At 34.9% G+C, this 17,924-nt stretch overlaps 2 protein-coding genes across 2 annotated transcripts; one reads left to right on the top strand and one right to left on the bottom strand.

Annotated features, from left to right (window-relative positions):
• Positions 1–7,882: 7,882 nt before the first annotated feature.
• On the bottom strand, positions 7,883–10,210 carry LOC143574619 (oxoglutarate-dependent flavonoid 7-O-demethylase 1-like). The gene is made up of 4 exons (XM_077059201.1): positions 9,953–10,210; positions 9,432–9,679; positions 8,261–8,585; positions 7,883–8,171 (listed from the first exon to the last, which is right to left on the bottom strand). Exons 1-4 carry the CDS (start codon positions 10,193–10,195, stop codon positions 7,929–7,931), a joined length of 1,059 nt encoding a protein of 352 aa, XP_076915316.1. The 5' UTR covers positions 10,196–10,210; the 3' UTR covers positions 7,883–7,928.
• A 1,806-nt stretch (positions 10,211–12,016) lies between these two features.
• Positions 12,017–12,469, top strand: LOC143575368 (uncharacterized). The gene has a single exon (XM_077059771.1). It carries the CDS (start codon positions 12,017–12,019, stop codon positions 12,467–12,469), a length of 453 nt encoding a protein of 150 aa, XP_076915886.1.
• Positions 12,470–17,924: the final 5,455 nt, after the last annotated feature.

Below are 17,924 nucleotides of genomic sequence, written 5' to 3' on the forward strand. Positions count from 1 at the left end.
AGAGTCGGGCGAAGAAAAGCAATTCTATTGCATTTTTGGTTTATAATTGGGTGTATTGGAGAAAAATGAATAGAACGGGTGAGTTTTTTTTGTAGTTTTTTTTTTATACATGAAAGTTTGCATTGTTATTGGTTAATATAGAAAGTTATTTTTTTTAATTCCCCAACGATCATTCCACGCCCACCCCCAAAGAATTCCCCATTCAACGTTCACTTTACCAATGCGAGCCAGCTCACGGCTGCGCTTGTGGGCACTCGTTGCGGTGTGCGTGGCCTACGTGGCTCACGCCACCCCTGCGCTCCACTAGCGGACGACAACGTATAGTCTAATGTATGCTTAACTACTCGTAAAGTGATGCAGACACTTATGTAAGTTGTATTTTCCTTGCCTGTATAAGGAAGGCTCAGCCCTCATTTGTAATTCATCATGGGAAAAAAATAAAAATTTCTTTCTATATTTCTTGCTAATTCACTCTCAAGTTCTCTTGCATTATTTTACATATTTTTTATGAGTATTTTCTTTTATTTACGGCCTTCAGTCCAGCCCCTCCCGCTAATTGGTATTGGAGCCGATGAACCTTTTCTACCATGGAAGGTAAGGACAACTCTTATGACACCAAAGCGAATATGCAGACTATCGAGCGGAAGGGATGGAGTGACTAGGTGTTCAAAAGATGTGGTAGTGAGTCGGTGTGACTCAAAATTTTGAGGCTTGGACAAACTCCTTGACTTAGGTGTTGGACTTGGAGGAAGATCTTGTTAATCAATTTACTCATGTGGTTTACAAAAAAACATTAAAGTTAAGTGCCATTTTAGTATCTGTGGTTTGTCCAATCAACTTTAGTATTATCTTTGAATTTATTGCAAATAGCTACCTTACTTTTCTAAAACTTGCAATTTTACTACTTTTTTCTAACTCCGTTTATTTTGTCAGTGAAGGTAGGGGCAAATTAGTAATTTCGATTATTTTATTTATTTTCTCTTTTAGCTAAGTGTCATTTTCATACCTTGCTTGTTCAATTACGCAATTTTAGTAACTTTTTTTAATTTATTGTAACTAGATACTTTGATTAGTTTTGGATCGACAGACAAACCAAGAGATGCATTACATATTACAATTAAAAGATCATCTCTAACCTTAAATGAACATATAAACTCCCCTCCCTGCACTCATTGATCCTTCAAACCCTAACCATTGTTCATCTTCAAGTTCAATAAATTACGATATATTGTTTTTCCATATGATTCATCAACTGTCATTCATCTACAAGTCCAATTGATGTTATACTAAGAGGTGTGAAGTTGTGTGATTGTAATTTGGCTTGATCCTTCGATGTGTTAAAGATCAACTGTTATCATACCCGAACTTTTGAAAAAAAAAATCAATGCACATAAAGAAAATGCAAGAAAAATAGCTAAGATGAACTTGGATCTTGAGCTACTAGAAGTAAATTGGCAACCAAGAAAAAAGGCTAAAAAATATGTTATATATTTCAAGGTTGTTTTTCATCTTCAATCATGTATTTAGTTATCTTTTATGTAACGTCTCTTTTGGTTTGTCTATCTATCCAAACTAATCAAAGTATCAAGTTGCAATAAATTCAAAAAAGGTACTGAGTTGCATAATTGAACAAACCACATGTATGAAAATGACATTTAGCTCAAAATAGAAAATAAAAAAAAAATCGAAATTACGAATTTACCCTTAACTAAACGAAAAAATAGATGGGGTTAGAAAAAAGTATTAAAATTGCAAGTTTTAAAAAAGTGAGGTAGCCATTTGCAAAAAATTCAAAGACGGTACTAAAGTTGCATAATTGGACAAACCACAGGTACTAAAATGGCACTTAACTTAAAACATTATGAAGGTTAACTAAAGGTATACTGCTGATAGGTATTTTAGATTCATATCGGACTAAATAAATTAATTTCATATACTGTCTAAAACTCGAATTTTCAGAATATTTTGTGGAGGAGTATAGAGACAGATTTAGCAAACACCCATGCCTTGGCCCATCCTTTTGATTCAAGTCCCGGATCGATAATAAAACACGAACTAACGAATAACGCCCGTTTATATTAATCAGAAAATGTAACTCAAAAAACTGATTACTACTCCACACCCTAACTCGTTTTGACTGTTGATAAACCCTAACTTTGTTACATCTCGTGTGTGTCTCTAGATTAACCCTAACTCGGTTGTATCTCACACACTTTATAATGCCTAACCATGACTTGGTTTATATAGACAAACCTAACTTGCTAGCCAAGACATGCCGGGTAAAGGTAACATGCAGCCACAAATTAAGCGCTATAGTTCAATAGAATGCCTCTAAATGAGGCTCGAGAAGGAGACTTGATTGTAAATTCCAGCTGCAGAAAAATAGTACACCACACCTAAAGAAATAATTTAATGCAATACAGCAATAAATACGAAAACCTGATTATGCCTAAATAAAAAACAAATAGCAATAATCAAAACTAAAGATTTACAAATAGTAAGTTGGCATTACATATTTGACCAAATAAAGTACCCACTAAGATTTGCACATTTGTGGAAACAAAATCTGTCACCACCGCGGAATAAAAAAACTAACAATCATTACATTTTTATTTAACTATAAACACCTAAACTGATCACAGGAAATCAAAGAAACTGAACCCTATTAAGAGAGAGCCTGGTAGCTAGAGTAAGAGGCAACCCAAGAATAGATGCCATGTCTAAAGTATCCATTGCAAAACAAGCAAAATCAAAACTATAATTCACCCAAAATCAATAACCAGCTAACTTTACAGAAGTACAATCAAAATAAAATGGGTTGCTAGGGTTGGTGACTGCTTGACTGACTCTGGTTGATCTAGAGAAGATTGAGCGGAGTGTTAATTAAGAGCACCACCTCTTGAACGGTCACCGTCATTAGGTCGGAAAAATTAAATCGCGTGGTAACCGTTCACTTAATTGAGGATCTGGTAGGTTTAATTGAGGAACTGGAGGGTTTAATTGAGGAACTGGTATGTCTGTGGAATTGAATTCGCAGGAGAGCAGTTAATAGGGTTCGCCGGTCGGAGGTCATAAATATAACGACGTCTCCCTCATTGATTTTAACGGGATATTAAAAGTGTAAAATGACAACTATGTCCATTTAAAATGTTTTATATGTAACATAGATAACAATTATGAAACATAACCACTATGACATACTTGTCATCAATTGGACCCCTACTTGTCAATTGGTCCTTCAAGTTCACTGTATTGTGACTTGGAGTATGAAATTACGTCCAACATTGATTACGAGCCGTTCAGGCAAAAAGAAAGGAAAATCGTACGTATGGGCTTAAGCAATAATATTGACTCTTATAACATTAACCGATGCACCTTCCATGCCAGGAGCTGGACCATCCAGAACCATCAGGCTCAACAAGCTTATCCTAAGCCCTGAGAACTGGACACCAGGGGGATTGGAGCCGACTATCGAGCCAAATGAGTCTTCGATTTCCTATAGGGATAAAAGCGATGATGGGCCATAGATTGGAGTAACCCCACACACTATAAGTACAACGCCTATGTCGGTTCGACAGTTCGACCCGTGTGGGACACTAGAAAACACCTACGCTTTGACCACCCTTTTAATTACGAGCCACTGGGCTTACATTTACCAAAAGTTCAATCCATGTTGACTTACATTTACTTGTAACTAGTAACTTACCTGTGCGCTGCGCGGTAAAATCGGTTAGCAAAACCCGAGTGCTGCAATGACGAATCAACGCGAATTCAGTCAATAGTACCTACGACCATTACAGTGTTGGAACTAAAACAAAATTAAAACAAAAAGATAAGAATAAAAGTTGAGGTAGTCCAATGGGGTAGTGTCGGTTGGTCTTGGACGACAGCAGCTAGTCAATGTGAATTTAGTCAGCATTAACTGCGTTCGTTATGGTACTGGAACTAAAACAAAACGAAAACAAAAAAAAAACAAAAAGTAAGGTGAGTGAATGGGGTGACGTCACGGTCGGTCCCTGACGCTGAGGCAGTGACTCTAGAACACTCGTATAACATACTATACTTTTTTTCCTTACCATATTTAAAGCAATGTTTACTTGGTCGGTAAACCCGAGCGTTGGTAAAAGTTGATCATCGAAACGCCGACTTGACCCATATTCCGACATTTGTGGTGGCGAGTCGGTAAAATTGGGCGCTGGTAAAAAACCGAGCTTTTCGGCGTTGGGTCAACGCGAATTTCATAGTTTTCGCTTACATTTGTTACAGTATTGGAACTAAAATAAAGTTTGACAAAACCCGGGCGTTGGTAAAACCCGAGCGTTGTCGGTACTTGACGTTGCGTGATGAGTCGGTAAAACCCAAGCATTGTTAGCCCCGGACATTGCGGCGGCAAATCAACATGATTTCAGTAGAAAAAAACATAATGTCTGTTACGAACGTAGAAAAAAACAAAAAGAAAAAACATTTAACCAATAAAAAAATTAAGAGCAAAACTTAGCACAAATTAAAAAACAAAAAAACAAACATATTTTGAAAGAAAAATAAGGTTGTCTACATCTTACCCTCCTCAGACCCTACCATAGCATTGCTATTGGTGGGATATACTGAGTACGATGATGATGATGATGATTTTGAAAGAAAAAAAAGGTAAAATAATCAAAAGTGAATCTTATGGCAGCGACATGTCTACTTTACTTCTGTACGAAACGTCGAGTCGACTCGTATTCGGGCGTTTATGGTGGTGAGTTGGTAAAACTGGGGCGCTGGTAAAAAACCGAGCTTTTCGACGATGTGTCAACGCGAATTTCATAGATTTCGTTTACGTTTGTTACAGTATCGGAATTAAAATAAAGTTTGGCAAAACCCGGAAGGTGGTAAAACCCAAGCGTTGTTGGTGCTACAAGTTGCACTATGAGTCGTTAAAATCCGAGCATTTTTAGCCCCGGACATTGTGACGGTAAATCAAAACGATTTCAGTAAAACAAAAAAAGAACGGTTGTTAAGAATCTAGGAAAAAAACAAAAAAAACCATTGAACCAATTAAAAGAATTTTAAACAAAATTTGTCATCAATTAAAAAACAAAAAAGACAAACATTTTTTGAAAGGTAAAAAAAAACAATAAAATATTCAGAATTAAGTCTTGTGATGCGGGCTGTCTACTTGTATTAGATAATAGTTAATGGTGGCTATTACTAATATATCTGGACAAAAGACTAGTCAAAGACAGGTGAGGCCAAAACTTGGACAGAGAATCTGACACAAATTATAAATTATAATCTCGCAATGGGGGCGAGTTTAATCAAAAATTATAAACTTGTAATGAAGGACAGTGAGTTTAAAGAGAATCTGACAACACTTTAAAACTCGTAAGGGGGTGACAAGGTTTGAATACATCAAATTACAATCAGAAATTACCCATATTTTTATTCCATGCATATGTTTAGAGTAGGAATCTTACAACCCATTCACAAATCATATATTTTTTATTCCCTTCATAAGTTTTATATATCAAATCATTCTCCACGTTGATGTTGAATGAAATATAGGTCCAGTTAAAAAAATCATAGTCAGTGGCGGAGCCACATAATGCCCATTGGGTTCGGTCGTCCTTTTTGATTTTATATATAACATATTGTATCGAATTAACGAGTGAAACTAGTATCATTTTAAAAAGATATTAGAACCCATTAATAATTAAAAAAATTAGTAATCAATATTTTTTTTATAAAATCTAAAAAGTTTTAAAATAACTATAAAATAACTAATAAACATTATATATGAACCGATAATAACTGATATATATTAAAAAAACCTAAAATTATTCATAAATGGACCAATAATAACCGGTTAATGTTTTTAAACATAATATCTAAATAAAAGTTGTGATTGAAAAGGAGGTTTTTTAAGTCATGATTGAAGTTGTTATAAGTCGTTTTCAAAACATGAAAGCGTCTATAGAACAATAATAATATATAATATCTTTTTTATATAATATGACTTGTATTTATTGATTGTTGATGACGTGCTTTTGTTATGATAGTGATATTGTATTTTATCTATCTGACCGACCTGACCCGACCCATCCGGTCCGAAAATTTGGCTTTGGAAAAAATCGAGCACCAAAAAATCCCGAACACATATGAAAATAATGTCTAGCTCCAACAGTTGGTGTAGTGTAATGATATGTTATGTTGGTGAACTTATTTAAAACATATAACGAATTATATGCATAAAAGCTTTCCAAGAACCCATGACCAAATCTTTTTCTTTTCCCAATAATCTCATCGTGAGAATCTTTGTTGAGAAAAATTCAGTATATCAAACATATACTATATTAAAACATACGGGGATAAAAATATGGGTAATTTCTGAAAGTGATTTGATGTATTCAAATTTCGCTGCCTCCCCCCCTGCGAGTTTAAAAGTTTTGTCAGATTCTCTTTAAACTCGCTACCTCCCATTACGAGTTTATAATTTGTGGCTAAACTCGCAGCCCCCCTTGTGAGTTATCTAGTTTTACAAAAAATTAAATAAACCATCTACAGTAGAAACTCGATAAATTAATACTCGATTATTTAATAAACTCTCTAAAATAATATTTTTTGCCAGTCCTGACTCGGGGATAGGGTGCTAAATTAATAATTCGCTAAAATTATAAGATAATACATTTTTGATAATTTATTTAGACCCCATATAAAATATAAATTAATAATTCCTTATATATAGCATATTACATGAATGATTTATGAAAGTTTTTTGAAAAATGACTCAATTGTCTTTTGTTTTTTGTTGAAATCAATTTCCCCTTGAATCTCGTCTCTAATTTTTCCTTAGCATGATAAGAATTTCTGGTGTTGTTTTCTCATAGCTCAACAAGAAATTGTTCAATGTGATTGCCGCTCTAATAGCTTCGTTTCGCGAAGGGGGCTCCATTGTAGAACTTTCATCATCTTCTTCATCGATATCATCTTTATTAATTCCAATAACGCTTTCAATAATTTCTTCATCACTCAACAACTGTGCAACTACATTTTCTTCTGGGCGAGTCAGAACATTCTACTATAAATTAATAAAATATTAATTAATATATAAATTAATAATTATTAATTTATCGATTAATTAATAACTTTTTTAATTAATAAATTTTGGTGGTCCCAAGCGTATTATTTTATAGAGTTTTTACTGTACATGTATAAAGGGGTCTCCTAAACCATCTAGAATTACAAACACTAAGTGTTAGACGGGGTTTGTTAACACTCATCCGAATCATTCTCAATTTTTGTGCTTACGTTGTATTCTCTCTCTTAACTATATATTTTTGCTTTTTGTGCTTCAATATTTTAATGTTCCATGATAAATATTTCTCTAAATTATATGATGATGGATGATTGAGTATCAAAATTGGGGGCTCAATTACAAAGTCTCCATTTCCATTTTCTTCCATATAAATCGGCGAGTACTCCCACACAATACTCCATTTTGGGTATGCCCATGTAAGGAGATTTTTTTTTTTACCAAATGAGTGTAATTGAAAAAAATATTTACAAATAATTTTATTATATTTTAAGTTAGAAAAATAAAATTGAAAAATGCAAATGTATTTTGTGTGTCGATTTAGTTCAAGAACAAAAGAAAAAAAAAGTGATACAAGTATTACTTTATTAATAAAATGTACTAAAGAAAGATATGGACAAATGCTTGAAGGTGACCACAAAAGATAAGATAAGTATGTGTTAATTGATAAAACCTTGAAAAACATAAATAAATACAATGTGATAGACAATTACCACCAGTAATTCAGATCATTGATTGATAATTCTGAAAATTTTAAAATATCACTCAATCCATACACCGATTATTATCATTAACTAAGACATAAATACATGATACTTGATACATGATATTTTGTGTTGTTACATATCAAATTTTATATGTAGTACTGTTCAAGGTTGGTCTTTCTCTTAAGTTCATTAGAGAATAAGTTGTTGAAAAAATCAGCAACAGATACCGTAGTAAACTTTGGAGGTGTTTCAGGTGTTATTAGGCTCGGAGCTGGTTCTATTACACCATCCATATTTGGGTTGAGAAATGTAGCTATAGACAACCTCTCTTTCTCCGAGTTCACAATCGCTCTATGCTCGACGCTTTTATATTGTCCATTTGTTACGATCTGGAAAGCAACATACCGATCTCTTTAAATTTAAATAAAATCAAATCATGTTATATTAATAAAATGTGATGATTCGAGAAATAAATAACCTCTTGGATCTCTCCAATATTAACAATGAAAGCATTAGGAAGTGGTGTAACTGGAATCCACACGCCATCTTTTCTAATTTGAAGACCTTGGACTTGATTTAGTTCAAGAAGAAAGGTTATCCCAACCGCATCAGAGTGTGGGGTGAGACCGATGACTTGGTCGGGTTGTGGACATGGCGGATAGTAGTTCATCCTCATTGATTGCATTCCGTTCTCGAACATTACCAACAAGTCCTTAGGTTCCATCTTCAATGCTTTTGCAATGTAAAACATAGTTTTCATGGCAATGTTCTTAAGTTCTCTTGAATATTCTTCTAGGGTGTCCCTATTTTAGAAAAACAAACACTAATGTTTATATATGAACCACTTTATGTGTTGTACAAATAACTAAAACATGTATGTAAACCAATGTTGCAAAAGTTGCTAGGTGGTCCCTACGCGGCCGACCCCCTTTGAGGAAGTACCCGTGGAGTACTCGGACATGATAAATATAATAAAAATTAATTATTAGACATTATATATATGTCAAAGGAAGCATAATTCATGTCAAAATAAATATAATACTTGTGAAAAATAAGCATAATTCAAAATGATACATGTTTAAAATAACATTTTGATACAATTCATCATGTTTGTGATAGAATTAGGTTTTTTAGCTTGTTTTTAATAGTTTTAACTAAAAAAAAGTCAAAACTGAAGTTGGCCAGGTAGACCCGAGTAGGGCCGAGTTTGATCGTGGCCGAGTTGAAAAAGTCTCCAAGGTGGAGGTCCGAGGACTGAGTAATCGCTGATTCCAAGGCCTTGGAATTCGACTTTTACAACAATTTACATGTAGATCTTATCCAGGGACGACAATTCATGACTAAAAAATAATTAATTTTTGGTTTATATTGTTTGACTAGTATAAACAAACTGACCTGTTAAATTTAGAATATAAAAAGTATTCTTACAAAATTCGACCGGCCGATACGTTTCAAATCATTTACAACTATAATACAACATATTCATAACCCGCTAACCCATTTTACCTGTTTACAACTATGTTACAACCCTTTTACGTCAAGCCAACCCATTCGACTTGTTTAGATAAGTGGGTTAAATAAGTCATGTTCATTGCAACAATTTAAGTGTGCCCATGATCCTGACACATACAACAAGAGGAGTAAATTACCTAAATGGAAGAGGTAGGTTAGGAAATAAGTGAGGCTTTCTACTATGATGAGGCAGTGTGACCAAGAAAAATATATCAGCCCAGTCAAGTTTTTGCTCCCCGGACACGACAAACGCTTGGCCGAATCCCTCAACATCATCTGTTGTTTGCCAAAACTTTTGTTTCTCCTCAATTGGCAACTTAAAGAACTCTTGTGTTTCTTCCTTCACTTTCTCCACCAATGAACAACTCACTCCATGGTTTATTACCTATTATTATAATAATAATAATAATAATAATTATTATCAATAGATCAATTATGTTTTAAGAAACTCAACTAGATGTTTGATAATTGATATGAACTATGTAATTAATTTTTTCATGTGAACAAATAATTAATAAATAACCAAGGTAGTGATTACATCGAAACTGCGCTGCTACCCCATTTTGAATTGCAAAACTCAATCTTTTAAAAACTACATTCGCTGATCTTGGATTCATAACATTGCATGCATGACACGCTGATCTTGTAATTAATTTACCTGAAAGAATCCCCAATCTTTACAAGCAAGATGTAGCTTTTCTAATTCGGAGTCACCCGAATCTTCAAATGCTAACCGCTCCATATCAATGATAGGTACTTGAGGCAGGGAAGAAGGTATGACTTGAGGTTCTTGATCATGCCGAACATATCGGGACGGAACGTTGATCGGGTGTTTCTTAGCAAGTTCTTGTACACTGGGCACCAAAATTGAAGTCCCCAATCTACTACCCTTTGCCTCCATGACACTTCTCTCACTTAATAATACTAACTATGTTTTTATCTATAAATGCATACATGTGCATTATATTGTGTATGAGCTTCTGACATGGTCCACTAGTAGATTTATTAAGTTGTTATTTTTTCTAAAAAGAAATGTTATTTTTTTCTAAAAAGAAACACTTTACCTACCACCGTATACTTTCTTATATATATATGATCCACCAAACACATATTGATCTGAAGAAGAATGATGCAGTACCAGCAATAATTTGGTGTAAATTAACTTTATGTTAGGTTTTAGGGCCCATCATGTTTCTATCATTGATATTGTCAACATATCAGCCCGGGTTTGTCGGTTTTGACATTTCATTGAGCCTAACAACAGTGGTCTAACATATGAAAAAGAAAAGAAAAAACAAAACAAAACAATGTATAAGCAAACGACTCAAGTCCATCTCCGTTAAGGCACCGGCGTTACATCAGGGTTGGCTTCGTTACGGTGACGACACTAAACCCAAAAACATATAGGTAATCGTCGTGAATAGTATCGACAAATAGGCTCGTAACTGTGCCAGCACTAAACCCAAAAAATAAATTAGTAAACATAGAATATTAACGACACTCGTATAACTTATAGAAAAAAAAACATATTTAAACAGCTTTTATTCGGTCGGTAAAGCACAAATAAAATTGCTAAATATAATATATACTATATGTGATTTGCCATCGTTAAAACTAAACGTTATATTTGTTTAAACACAACGGTTTCTTGTTGAAACAATTCAGAAATATGCTATTATTTACAATTATGTGATCAGTTAACTTAAAACTATCGAGCAGGTTGAACTTCAGAAAATAAACCTACCCATCATTTATATTTCTGAAAAATCAAACAGCATTTAACATTCAATTGACAAAATAAACGACAGCACCACAAAATTCACTATTAACTAAATCACATACCTATCCGTTGCAATTATATATATAGGTTACAAACAGAAGAGTGTAAATTGATCTGAGCCATCCGAACTCAAACAAGATTCAATCTCAGCCGTTTAATATAATTAAAAAGCAGCTGTTCTTTTCTATCACTTGTTAATAGGACACACGAAAACCGGACACCAATGTTTTTGTTATTCAATGTTTAATTTCAAACTTCTTTGTTTGATTTCTTATAAATAATAGAGAGATGCGCATTTGTTAATGATATCCGATGCAAGTATTTGTTGGAAAGGATAAAAAATTGTGCAAAGCTGTCATCCGGCTGCTTCAAGGGGATCAATTCAAGAGCGTGTCTTCGTTCTTGACCCATGCGGGTATTGTCATATTAAGGTTAATGGTGGTTTGGGTGTGCATTTTTTTATTAATGTCTTAGCTTTCTAAATGTTAAACAAATTATTAATTTGGTATATATTGCAGCTTATGATTTGTTTTGTAATAGGTTTATTTTTGTAGATAATGTTGTTGATAATTCACAAAAGGGATAAACAAGTTAGTTAATGGGCTGATGGAGTGCATGGGCCAGATCCAGTGAAGTTATTTGAAATTCAATAAATCATAACGTTGTCAATAAGTTTGTTATTGACCTAGTTACGCGTATTGTTTGTTTCTTTCCTGATTTCCAGTTTGTTAACGTTAGGGTTTTGGCTATATAAGCCATCTTTGTTTTCCAGTTTATGTACTCTGTCAATTAAGCAATAAACGATTGAAAGCTTTCTTTATATTACTTGTTCTTATTCTATTCTTTTGGTCTCACTAATTAGCTCTTGATCACCAACATTGTGGTATCAGAGCATTGGTTGTACATCAATTCCTGGGTAGGGTTTGGTTTATCAATTGTATCATGAGTGAGGTGTCTGGTAGTCCATCCCAATCCTTTGTTCCAGTCTTTAAGGGGGAGGGTTATGAACATTGGAGCATTCGTATGAAGACTATCCTCATGTCCAAAGATCTGTGGGATATGATTGAAGTGGGTATCACCGAAACAAACAGGAATTCACCGACCTATAAAGAAGCTAAGAAGAAGGATGCCAAAGCTTTGGTTTTTATTCAGCAAGGGGTGCATGATCAGCTGTTCTCTCGCATTGCTTCATCAACAAGTGCTAAAGAGTCATGGGAAACCCTAAAAATGGAGTTTCAAGGAGATTCTCAAGTTCAAGCTGTTAAACTCCAAGGCTTGAGGAGAGATTTTGAGAATCTGCAAATGAAAGATGGAGAGATGGTAGGAGAATACTTCTCTCGTGTCATGGCAATAGTAGGGCAGCAACGTGCCTTTGGTGAAGAAATTACAGATTAGAAGATAGTAGAGAAGGTTTTAAGGAGTCTCACATCCAAGTTTGATTATGTGGTGCCCTCAATTGAGGTTGCTTATGATCTTTCTAAACTAACTCCTGTAAAACTAATGGGATCTCTTCAGTCCCAGGAAGAGAGAATGATTGGGCAATCAGTTGAGGTGAAGACTGAGGTCAAGACCGATGAGCAAGCATTACAGGCTATGCAGAATACTAGAAGAAATCCCGATGAGGGAAGTTATAGTGGTTCCATGGGGAGAGGCCATGGAATAATTAGAGGACGTGGGAGAGCAAGAAATCCTAATTTTAATCGAGGTCTTCAATGCTACCATTGCAATAAGTTTGGTTATGTCAAGCGTGACTGCTGGTACAATGATGAACCTCATGCAAATGTGGCTGAACAAGATGAAAGACAAAATGGTAATGAAGACAATATGTTGTTCCTTGCATGCATAGAGGAGCCACAACAGGATGAGGTATTTATGTTAATGGCTAACACTGATTCACATGTTAACAACGCTTTATGGTTCATAGACTCGGGATGTAGTAATCACATGACAGGAGTTAAAGGGGGATTCACTAAACTTGATGAAACATTCAAGCTTAGTATAAATTTGGGAGATAATAAACAGGTGGCTGTTGAAGGTAAGGGTGATATAAAGATCAACACAACTGATGGTGGTTTTAAAATCCTTAGTGATGTTTATTATGCACCTAAGTTGGAATATAATCTTTTGAGTGTTGGTCAGTTGATGAGAAGGGGCTTTGCCTTACACTTTGATGATGGTGCTTGTTCTATAGTCCACAAAGAATCACAGACTGAGATGATTAGAGTGATGCTTGCACCAAACAATATGTTCTTACTTGATGCTACAAAGACCAAGCCTTACACTAAAGTCACAGCAGAAGACAACATGTCAATTTTGTGGCATAATCGTTATGGGCACATTCAATACAGAGGGCTGCAAATGTTGCATGACAAAGGTATGGTTCATGGTTTACCATCTATTAAAGTTTTTGAATTCTGTGAAGGTTGTGTGTTGGGAAAACAAAGTAAAGAATCCTTTCATATTAATACTTGGAGGGCTTCACATAAATTAGAACTTGTTCATTCTGATGTGTGTGGACCCATGCAAATTCCAAGTTTGGGTGGAAGTAGATACTTTATCTTGTTTGTTGATGACTATTCAAGGATGTGTTGGAATTACTTCATTGAAAACAAATCTGAAGCATTTACAAAGTTTAAAGTTTTTAAAGCTTTTGTTGAAAAGAAAAGTGGGCATAGTATCAAAGTATTAAGAACTGATAGGGGTGGAGAATACACATCAAATGCGTTTAACTCTTATTGTGAGCAGAATGGTATAAAAAGAGAGTTAACAGCCCCTTACACACCAGAACAAAATGGTGTGTCAGAAAGGCGTAATAGAACTGTTCTGGACCTTACCAGAAGCATGTTAAAGGCTAAGCACCTGCCTAATTATTTTTGGGCAGAGGCTGCAGCCACGGCAGTGCGTGTCCTTAACATGTCCCCTACTAAATCTCTTGTAAATCAAACTCCTTTTGAAGTATGGATGGGGAGAAAACCTGTGGTAAGTAGCATGAGGGTCTTTGGTTGTATTGCTTATGGTCTAGTTCCATCTCAACTTAGAAGGAAGTTGGATCAAAGATCAGAAAAATGTATCTTTATTGGTTACTCAAATCAAACCAAAGGATATAGGCTTTATGATCCAGCTACAAGGAAGATTCAGACAAGGAGAGATGTTGAGTTTGTTGAAAATGAGAAATGGGACTGGAAATGCAAAACTATTGGGAAGTCCTATCAGTTGGTTGACGATGATTCTGAAGAACTAACACCAGGTGACGATTCATTTAATTTTATGTATTATACTAATCAATCTCCTGTTGGTTCTCAAGCTCAACACAGGCATGAAACTACTGAACAAAGTGGAAGAATGAATACCTCCACTTCATATGTCACCCCAACTGATGTAAATTCCCAGATTGCTCCTACTGATTCAAGCACATCCCCGTTGAAAGTAAGAAATCTAGAAGATGTTTTACACTCCTGTCAGTTTGCTCTTTCTACTACAGACCCACAAACTTATGATGAAGCTAGCAAAAGGGCTGAATGGAAAGAAGCAATGAAAGAAGAACTTGAAGCCATTAATCACAACAAAACTTGGCAGCTAGTTAAACCTCCTCACAACAAGAACATAGTAGGAGTTAAATGGTTGTACAAGACTAAGCTGAATCCAAAGGGTGAAGTAATTAAGTACAAAGCAAGGCTAGTAGCTAAGGGGTATTCACAGAAGGAAGGTATCGATTTTCAGGAGACATTTGCACCAGTTGCCAGGTTTGAAACAATTCGTATAGTGTTATCTATTGCTGCCTTATTAGGTTGGGCTGTGTACCAACTAGATGTAAAATTTGCGTTTTTGAATGGTGAACTTAAAGAGGAGATTTTTGTTGAACAACCTGAAGGGTACAAAGCAAAGGGAAAGGAAGATTATGTGTATGTATTGTACAAAGCTCTTTATGGCCTTAAGCAGGCACCAAGAGCTGGTATGCAAAGATTGATTCTTATTTTTGCATGAATGGTTATAGAAGAAGTGACAATGAACCTACACTTGACATAAAAAAAACTAGTGCTAATGAAGTTATCTATGTTTGTATTTATGTAGATGACATTATCTATACTAGTTCATGTGACAGTTTGGCTAGTGAGTTCAAGCAGGGTATGATGGCAAGCTTTGAGATGACTGACCTTGGGCTTCTAAGCTATTTCCTTGGCTTAGAAGTCACTCAAACTATTGAAGGAATTTTTGTGTCTCAAGCTAAGTATACCGAAGAGCTGCTAAAGAAGTATGATATGATGAATGAGAAAATTGAAAGCACTCCAATGAACACAAACGAAAAGTTAGAAGTGGAAGATGGAGCTCAAAAGGTTAATGTTACTAATTACAGAAGTATGGTGGGAGCCCTCATGTATCTCACACATTCTAGACCAGATATTGGTTTTGCTGTGAGCTATGTCTCAAGGTTTATGCAGGCACCCTCAAAACTGCATCTAGGTGCTGTGAAACGAATTATGAAGTATCTTGCAGGAACTAACAACCATGGGCTGTGGTTTGAAAGAGCTGAGAAGAATAAACAAGTAGTGACCCTCACATGGTACACTGATAGTGATTGGGCTGGATGTTTGGATGATAGGAAAAGTGTCTCAGCACAAGTGTTCTTTCTTGGAAGTGCAGCTATTACTTGGAGTTCAAAGAAACAACATACAGTTGCTTTATCAAGTACAGAAGCAGAATATGTGGCTGCCACAAGTGCTACTTGTCAAGCAATTTGGATTAGAAGGGTGCTGGCTGATTTGGGCCGGAAACAAGACAAGGCAACAACCTTTTTTTGTGACAGTAAATCAGCAATTTGTCTATCAAAGAATCCTATGTTTCATAATAGGTCTAAGCATATTGAGTTAAGATTTTATTTCATCAGGGACATGGTTGATCAGGAGCAAGTGAAACTAGAGTATTGTGACACTCATGATCAATTAGCAGATGTGTTAACAAAGGCTCTTTCTCAAGAAAAATTTGTTCACCTCAGATTCAAGTTGGGTGTTATGGATTGTGAATTAAGGGGGAGTGTTGTTGATAATTCACAAAAGGGATAAACAAGTTAGTTAATGGGCTGATGGAGTGCATGGGCCAGATCCAGTGAAGTTATTTGAAATACAATAAATCATAACGTTGTCAATAAGTTTGTTATTGACCTAGTTATGCGTATTGTTTGTTTCTTTCCTGATTTCCAGTTTGTTAACGTTAGGGTTTTAGCTATATAAGCCATCTTTGTTTTCCAGTTTATGTACTCTGTCAATTAAGCAATAAACGATTGAAAGCTTTCTTTATATTACTTGTTCTTATTCTATTCTTTTGGTCTCACTAATTAGCTCTTGATCACCAACAGATAATGCTTAAATTCTTTCTGTTGTGAACTTAATTCTTTCTTGTGGTTATTAATTTTCTTTGCATTTGCTTTATTGGAAACTTGAGTTTTGTGTTTTGGTTTACTCGCTTGATGGTTTTGCTTCTGCTTATTCGACCTTTTCATAAATTGGAAAATGTGTTTTATCAAGTGACCTTATGATTTGTATTTGTGCAGGAATCTGTAATGGTAGTTTGGCTTTGTTTGCATTAACTGTTTCTGTTATATAGGTTTAGTACTTATATATATTAAGTTGTCAAACCAGGGGTATTATGGTCAATGAATTAATTTGGAAAATTACAATTCATGTCCAAGTAAAAGTAGTGCTGCAGGTTAAGGTCAAACTGAGGTTACATTACATTATTGCAATTGATTGCAGGTCAAGGTTTTTGTGGTCGTAATTGTCAAACTCAAATAATAATAATACAGATTCATATTTGGTACTAAAATAAGGAAAAAAGGTTGTTGAGTAGTTCCAATTGAGGGTTTTATACGTACATGCTAATCTCCTACACATGTTCCACCAATATACATAAGTTCATGAGTGCTACTTATCTCACTTATTTAACATAGAAATGATGCATATAATACTTGACATTTTGAGGGTGCTGAAGATTGTTAGAATATAAAGTTTATTTTACTAAAAATAATATGATCAACCAAATACATCATTTCCATATTTGTGAGATATGACAACCATTGAAGATTGCCGATCAAGGACCGTTGGACATATCACAAGAGAATTTCCAGCCTTACATATTTCCTTTTATTCATTATGTATTCATCTATTTATTTCTAGAGCTTTTCTATTGTAAAAACATACAATCAATATACAGTGTGAAAAAGCCTTTCAACTTTAAGATGGTATCAGAGCAGGAGTAAGATCTTAGGGTCAACTTGTTCAAAAGCCATTCATGTGTTAAACCTTTCTTTTTCTTCGTCATGTCCAGAAAAACCAACAGCAATAACAACCTTGCATTACAAATCTCCAATCTCCTAAAAAACAATTTTAATACCCAAAACCAAACTCAGACACAATCACTTCCTGATAGCTTTAAAATCAGCCTCAAGCTAGTTTTTTGGTCAAAGGGACGGATTAGTCAGAAAAGCACAAACAATGTTTCGTCATTCCGAATAATAAAATCGAAATAAGATCATTGTGTGTTGTCGAAACGTATAAAAGCCCAATGCTTTAAACTCATCATCTACCCTGAATGGTGGAACAATGGTCACGAAGAGGGTAATACCAGTAGTGACTGCGACATGCATGAGAGTGGCGGACTCGGAGGAATGCCTGCAGCCGCCAGAGATGGAGACCTGGGCAGGAAGGAGGTAACGGGTTTGAGAAGTTTTCCTCAAGCCCTTCTCTCTTTAATTCTTCTCTATTTAATCCTATTTTTTTTCCGTCTTCTATTTTAAAATTATTAACAGATGAACATTATGAATTAGCTTAATATAATTCTGACCAAAATATATCGA

The sequence above is a fragment of the Bidens hawaiensis genome, unplaced genomic scaffold (genome assembly GCF_021521415.1).
Source record: "Bidens hawaiensis isolate Kalapana, Puna unplaced genomic scaffold, B.hawaiensis_p1.1 tig00001412_1, whole genome shotgun sequence".
Taxonomy (NCBI): domain Eukaryota; kingdom Viridiplantae; phylum Streptophyta; class Magnoliopsida; order Asterales; family Asteraceae; genus Bidens; species Bidens hawaiensis.